This window comes from Priapulus caudatus, unplaced genomic scaffold (assembly GCF_000485595.1).
Source record: "Priapulus caudatus unplaced genomic scaffold, Priapulus_caudatus-5.0.1 Scaffold436, whole genome shotgun sequence".
NCBI lineage: Eukaryota > Metazoa > Priapulida > Priapulimorpha > Priapulimorphida > Priapulidae > Priapulus > Priapulus caudatus.
This window is the reverse complement of record NW_014577497.1, coordinates 196,351-204,189: the sequence shown is the minus strand read 5'-3', so window position 1 is coordinate 204,189 and position 7,839 is coordinate 196,351. Positions and strand designations below refer to the sequence as shown.

General features: G+C 46.1%; 1 protein-coding gene across 1 annotated transcript in view; it reads left to right on the top strand.

Annotated features, from left to right (window-relative positions):
• Window positions 1–3,089, top strand: part of LOC106810373 (sodium/potassium/calcium exchanger 2-like) — a gene marked incomplete at its 5' end in the record, with an annotated part of 37,453 nt that extends 34,364 nt beyond the window's left edge. The window contains one exon of the mRNA XM_014813692.1: window positions 2,708–3,089. Coding sequence (XP_014669178.1) covers window positions 2,708–2,948 — 241 coding nt within the window. The remainder of the gene's footprint in view (window positions 1–2,707) is intronic.
• Between the last annotated feature and the right edge of the window lie 4,750 nt (window positions 3,090–7,839).

Sequence of the window (7,839 nt, the reverse complement as noted above, 5' to 3'; positions counted from 1 at the left end):
GTGTGCGTGCGTGCGTGCGTGCGTGCGTGCGTGCGTGCGTGCGTGCGTGCGTGCGTGCGTGCGTGCGTGCGCGCGTGTGCGTGTGCGTGTGCGTGTGCGTGTGCGTGTGCGTGTGCGTGTGCGTGTGCGTGTGTGTGTGTATGTGTGTGTGTAGGGTTATATATTTTAGGTTTTATATCAGCATATTGTACATAGCGTACTTTCAGATAGCGTGAGGATTCTAAAGGCCACGATGCAGCTGACAGTCGTAAAGAAATAATTTTATATGTTCAACAGAGTATAGAGTGCCATAACAGCTTTTACAGTCAGGAGACAGCATAGTGAATCGATACTGCATCAATAAGTGAAGCTGATTGTACATGTCCACGCACACATATAATAGGGTCGTCCCGGCATTTACCGACACCCAGTACTACACCCACACCCATAAGTGCTTACTTAATGGCCTCCTGCTCAAACAACGCGTTCAATACTTTTTTGCATAGTGTCTTTTGAGCGAACGTACGTCATCGCAAGTATCTAAAAACTCGTTTTGCTGTGGATTAATTTCATGATTGGCTGTGCGATACCTCTATGCAATTTTTATAGTAAAAGTAACGCATCTAATAATATAACTTCCGAGCATCTGATCAGTAAGGCCCTTTATTCGTCCTATCCAAAGCAGTAGATATAAGCATAATTTTGAGAACTACTACTAAATTGCTGATGCTAACTAACTATGCAGTGTTATGCAGCACTACTGTTGAATGGTGCACCATCTAGTGAGTTATCAAACTTTCACAATGACTACATTTATTTTTCAATGCTATGTACTTAATATTCATACAGTAATGCAAGAAAGTTTTTAAACATCGCATGTTTGAACCGTTTTATTAAATTTAATCAGCTTACTATAATGAGTTCCCTATCGAATACGCTATTTTTGTTCTTTAACCTTTTATTATTGTGGCAATTCACGTGCTATACTGTTACTGTTTACTGAGTTTAGCTTGCATTTGCATTTGCGTGCGCCAGCCAAGAAAATGTCATGAAACAAGATACCAACGTGTTACGTGAACATAGAACATGCGTGATGGTTAACTTTATATAGCGTTGTGGCGATGCGTCGAGGTTATGAGTTAGTTTTTTTTATCTGTTGCGAATCTAATTTGATCAGATATACGGTGCTAGATAGTGTTACTGTAGAGTGCACTGTGATTAACGCGAAGGATTTTGGAGCTGTATCTTACTCTCTGATTGAATTCACCGTCCGTATACACGAATCAATACTGTTTGTCGTGCTGATGTGGTTCATGCCCATTCACAATCAAAGCGGCCCGACACTTATTATAATGTAAATACGAACGACCCTTCAAAGCCAAGCGGAGCTCGATCTCGCTATCTTAGACTTGTCGATGCCTACATCGTAGCTATTCATCGAGTTCTTCTAAAGGTTTGTATAGCTTGGGAAGTACACAAATGAATTCACGTCTTGTGTCTATACACGAATTGTATGCGCGCCGAGTGAGATATGGCGGAAAGTCTATTTGTTATCGCAGTGATAAATTACTTCTGCAGCGGCGTAGCTTTGGCAGGATTTCTTCAGGAGTCATTAGTGATGAGCCATCTGTCACAGTGTGGGGTTATAACGCCGATATTCTCTCTGATAGATCATAAGATATAGATAATTTAATAGGCTGTACAGTAGACCTACAGCTCTCGCAACCACAGAGGTCGAATCCCCTATTTCATTTTCGCCGACAGGTTATCGATTGATTGACGCACCGCAATCAAAAGATCGATACGATGAAAAAACAGTCAATTCGCTCTCCCACGCTGTACTTGCTAACAAATTATTCTGATATATGCGATTATTGTAAATGCTGAAAGCGTGAATAAATGTTTGAAATCCTAAGCTTAAAATTCAATTCAAGATTATCTTCGTCCTTGTTTGAAGCTCGAATACGTATATTGCGCATCGGAATCCCTGCATCGCGCACCGACAGTGAGAACGCGGCGTCTGTGTGCGCGTGACGAGCTAATAAACATATATAATGATGTTATGCGTCATTTGATCAACAATACATCCACGCGTGTAATGAGTCCCTGTTGATACTAGTTGTAGTGGCAGGGAAGGTTTTGTACGAACGCCATCCCGTCGCGCGCGTATTTAATTGGCATGAATTCTGCTTGCAATGCTGCGGCGGCATCGCTGGCAATTAAATATGCACGCGACACGGCAGTACAGTTTTTGCGTTGCTTTCTGGTTAGAACTCTTATGAGGGGTGGGGAGGAGGGATTGCAGAAATTGCATATATTTTTAATTTCAGTCTGAACCGATTTGTCGAGTCTGTATTGATAATCCTGAAGCATCTCAGATCGTTCCTCGCGCAGAAAATTCACTCTGTGGGCTATATAATCACACACGATTATCGGTAGCTAAATCAAACGGCATCGTTAAAGTAGACATATCTACGTCAACATGCATTATTACTAGAAATTCATTACATTAGATGATTTAATAAAATAAAAATTGCACTGCGATTATAGATTGCGAATACCGCATGTGAATAAGATTAAGAATAAACGTTAAATATGCATGATCACGAAGTTTACAATAAGCCAATTTCGCATTTCGAAAAATGCGATACGTTACGGAATGGTTCACGGCTTATCAAACGCCGCTATCGCGCGATGACAGTAACTGTTCTTTTGTTTTCCTATTCAGCTTGCCGTTTCCATGGCTACTGTACAGCGCCATCAACCTTGGCGAGCCGGTGATCGTGAATAGCAAGGGCATGCTCTGCTCGATCATCCTTCTCTGTTTGATGCTGCTGATAGTCATAGTGAGCATCGCGGCGTTCCAGTGGAGAATGTCCAAGCATCTAGGCCTCGTCATGTTCTTTCTCTACACGGTGTTTGTCACCCTGAGTCTGCTAGTGGAGTACGAATATATCCCTTGCCTTTGAACGACGACTCGTCACTCGAGCCCTCCCTGGTAAGCGGCTAGCGCTGGCAGCGCTCGCGGCGGCGGCGAGTGTAAGTTGAATTCGGAAGCTGTCATGGATGCGGCGACACCGCGCATGCACTTCACATGATCATCGTCGTCAGATGGCGCTGGCAACGCACTGGTGTGTCAATCGATCTCGTGAGAATTTTGAAGGAGGGATTTTGTCGGGAATCAGGATCTCACCATTTGTTTACGGAAGCCAAAATTCAGGAAAAATGAATACATTTCTGTGGTCTAACTGTATGTGAAGGAGCGTCCTGGAGATTTTCTCTAGCAGAAGGCCGCACGTACGGAGATTATAGGAAGTATAACACGTGTTGACACGCTGAGTTTATTCAGGCGAGGCTCAGAGCAGATGCACTGATATTTGATTGCTAACGAGACGTGCATATCCGCGTGTTGTGTATTTAGTGAGAGCGGTGGATAAACTGATCTCAGTGAGGAATGACATTGAGACGAAAAATACAGAGGCAATGAGGCAGGACCTTCTTCGTGCAGGGGTGACGATGCAGAAAGACAAGCGCCATCTGGTGATGCATACGAATGCGTCTTCGATTGTATTTAACTACTGTTACTTCGCGTTGGTTGTTATAATACCGCGCGTACTCATATGTCTCCTTGCTATGCCTGTACAGTCGGTTGGGATATACGCGATCATTGCAGGACCATTCCAGAACACTAACTAATCACTTTTTAGTAGATTACCATTAGTTTTAGTTGCTTTCCTCACTTTCGTGGGTGAGTGTTAACGCGTAGTGAGACTATGCGGCGAGTGTGGGCGCGAGAGAATATCTGTCGCACGCTAATGTTGATAGTTGCTTGTGTCGTGCGTGATGCGAGCACGGTGCCACGCAACTTCATCTTCATCATATCAGTTCTGACCGACCAGCTGCTATCACCGTGGGCGGACGCGTGATATTGTGCGAGTGACAAGTGACATATAACGCGTGCACGTAGACCATCGCTGTCAACACACGCGACAGTGATGGCGTGACGCGCACAGTGATATTGTGAGGCGCGCAGATATATCAGTCGTAGCGGAGAAATTAGTGGGTCGCGTGTGTTTTACCCGCAGCTCATTATTTTTGCCGCACCTGTCACATGTAAACCTGCGTCTGCATGGCTGCCTGGCGGCGGTGGTTTCCTTTTAAGTAAACATCCGCATAAGTAGCGTAGCTGTGCTGCTGTCGGACCGTCATCTAGTCAGGCAACGTATGATAAATAGCAAGTCATCGGGTTCCGGAGGCGCAGTCGTTGTTTCTGGGAAGTAGGATTGTCAGCGTTCTTTCTGGAAGAGACTTTATCATCAGTCCCGGGGCAAGGGACGTTGTCATTGTTCCTTCTGGGTAGGGGACGTTGCCATCAGTCCCGGGACAGGGGACGTTGTCATCAGTCCCCGGACAGGGGGCGTTGCTATCAGTCCCGGGACAGGGGGCGTTGTCATCAGTCCCGGACAGGGGGCGTTTCTATCAGTCCCGGCAGGGGGCGTTGTCATCAGTCCTGGGGCAGGGGGCGTTGTCATCTGTCCCGGGGCAGGGGGCGTTGCCATCAGTCCCTGGACAGGGGGCGGTGTCATTAGTGCCGGGGTAGGGGGCGTTGTCATCAGTCCTGGACAGAGGGCGTTGTCATCAGTTCCCGGACAGGAGGCGTTGTCATCAGTCTCCGGACAGGGGGCGTTGCCATCCGTCCTTGGACAGGGGGCGGTGTCATCAGTGCCGGAGTAGGGGGCGTTGTCATCAGTGCCGGGGTAGGGGGCGTTGTCATCAGTCCCGGACAGAGGGCGTTGTCATCAGTTCCCGGACAGGAGGCGTTGTCATCAGTCTCCGGACAGGGGGCGTTGTCATCAGTCCTTGGACAGGGGGCGGTGTCATCAGGCCCGGGACAGGGGGTGTGGTCATCAGTCCCGGGACAGGGGACGTTGTCATCAGTCCCGGGACAGGGGGCGTTGTCATCAGTCCCGGGACAGGGGACGTTGTCATCCAACTCAATGGCATCCTCGATTATTGATACATTCTATACTACCATCAAAAACATAGCTTGCGAAATATCTACTGCTATTAGATGCTTAGATTTCTTACGGAAGCAGAAAAGCCAGCCACGAACAACTCAGCACGAACCACAGCACACAATGTAGACTGTTAATCCTACACAGTTCTTGCAGACTTTAGGTTTTTCCGGGTGTATACGAAACAATACGGTCACGAACAACGCAGCATGGCACACAATCTAGACTCAATCTTATCTAGACTCTGCTCATCCGACACAGTAATTCTAGACTATTGAACTCTGTGAGCGTATACGCGCGTACGTGACCGTCTACATGCGTGGGTAGAGCAGGAAAAGGGTATCGCATACACAAGCTGAGCGGTGAATAACGTAGGGCGGGGAGTTCAGCGACGGACATGTATTGAGGATGCGTCATTTGTCGATAGGAAATTGGAAGGCGTGCTCCTGCCGACTTCGGCTCGGCTTGCACCTGCAGTCGACGCACTGGCGATCTCCTCGTCGCGAGATCGTGCACAAACAGACATGTCAGGCCCCGGACGAGCGAAACAGAGACGCACGAGAGCAAATTCTATATAGCAGCCAACGTTTACTGGTCGCAGGCAGTGTCACGGAGTAATTGCTCTGTGAGATATCACGGTGTGTGTGTTGTAGAAGGAAGGCAAGAGAAAGAGAGAGAGCACGAGATAGAGAGAGAGAGAGAGAAAGAGAGAGAAAGACAGCGGGACAGAGAGATTGTGTGAGAGAGAGAGAGAAAGACAGCGAGACAGAGAGATTGTGTGTGTGAGAGAGAGAGAGAGAGAGAAAGAGAGAGATAGTGAGAGAGAAAAAGACAAAGAGACAGAGAGATAGTGAGGGAGAGAGAGAACGTGTGTGTGTGAGAGAGAGAGAGAGAGAGAGAGAGAGAGAGAGAGAGAGCTGCGCCGATGAAGTGCCGTTTCGACATTTGGCTTCGTGTGGCCGACATACGGCTCTAGAAGGGAAATGCGAGAAACTGTAAGGGGGTTATTGTCATTTTCTCTCGCAACACTCGAATGTTCTGCTGAGGCACAGGAGATCAATGATGCCAAGGAGGAAGTTACTCATCCTCTCTTTCCCCATCTCCCTATTTCGCTCCACCGTTCGATCCTTTCCCATACTTTCTTCCCTCCCCCCCTCTCTCTCTCTCTCTCTCTCTCTCTCTCTCTTTCTCTTTCTCTTTCTCACGCCCTCCTTCTCTCTCTACAAGTATGGGGATATCCATTGCGATCGAAACTTGATGATTATTACAATCACACGAATAATAGCAGCGACATGGCAACAAACCCGGATGTCCACCATGCTTCTAGGAATGGAGGAGGCGATAACTCTATCGTTCACCGAGATCTGAGTCGTCCTATAGCTACTAACCCGTATTATATCTGCACGAAATGGAATATAGGTTTTAAGATATTTCTTCACGAAATGGATCCCAGATCTATACTATACGTCTATACAAATGAGTGCGAGTTTCCCAATTCGGCAAGCGTGGTTGGAATGTAAGAATCTGCTACAAACATCGGCAGAGTAGTCATTATGTGAAATATATTCAACCCTTGAATATTTCTTTGCGGTCGCAAGTAATAGCGCCTGAACCGCCGCATCGTAGCTCCTGTTATTAGAGTTACTCTTTCTATATCCTATTGCATGCGTCATTTCGAAATTCAAATATGAAATCCCTGCGGGGGAAGCCGGAGTCGTGCGCGTGCTTTCTCTGCCACCGACGGTCGTACCAATAAATACTTGTTTATCGACTTGGTGCCTGCATGCTATACGAAATACCGCAATTTGATACATGGCCGATGCGTCGATGTACACCCCACTGTGACCATTCCTGGAAGACGATTACTAATAGTTACATCTAATTAAGTATACATCCTGTCGACAGCAATGGCAAATCCAGCAGAATCACGTAGTGAAATTTTTCGTCACACAGTGACCTTTCAGTCTCGTTAGTATAATAATTATTTAGGATGTGCATGACAAACTGTCAAATGACAATGTCATGCATGCAGCCTTTATACACTATTATTGTAACCCGCTACCCTGTGTTAGCGGTCACTTCTACAGAACGGTCACTTGTCCGTAGATATTGATAATCTCATATAGCGGTCACTTTTACAGAACGGGCACTTGTCCTTAGATATTGATAATCTTATATAGCGGTCACTTCTACAGAACGGGCACTTGTCCGTAGATATTGATAATCTCATATAGCGGTAACTTTTGGGGTGTCGTTCGAGTAACATGAATCAACCGTACACGCACTCTCAAATGCGAGCATATATATATTCGTATATATATATATATATATATATATATATATATATATATATATATATATATATATATATATGAGGGGCGATGTCACGAGCTGCGCGGACGTGGCACGTTGTTTCTATAGCAGGCGATATCTGTGAAATTGATGATTCAGCGGTACACACCGTAAGGCACGCTGTGTATTTTTATTGTCAAGCAGAGACGCACGCTGATAGCGAAAATATATTTCAGATTATGATATATGGTCACTGCTGCGGCGTATAGGCAAGCATCCCCCGTCTGAGCCATGAAGCGTCCACCCGCCACACGACACGCCAGTTGTTCGGCTACTCGCGTTATGTAGTTACGTAGACCTTATTTAACGGAGTGACTGTTAATTCTGACATTGAATTCAGATTTCTCACACAATTCATCCGCCTATACTGCCGATAATTCGTGTTTCCATGAAGAAACGTAACGCCTTTTCTACACGGGCTGCACAATTTAACATGTCTTAGAAGCCTTTTTGAGAAATCAATTCACGCCCGATAATATTTCTTATATTAAAC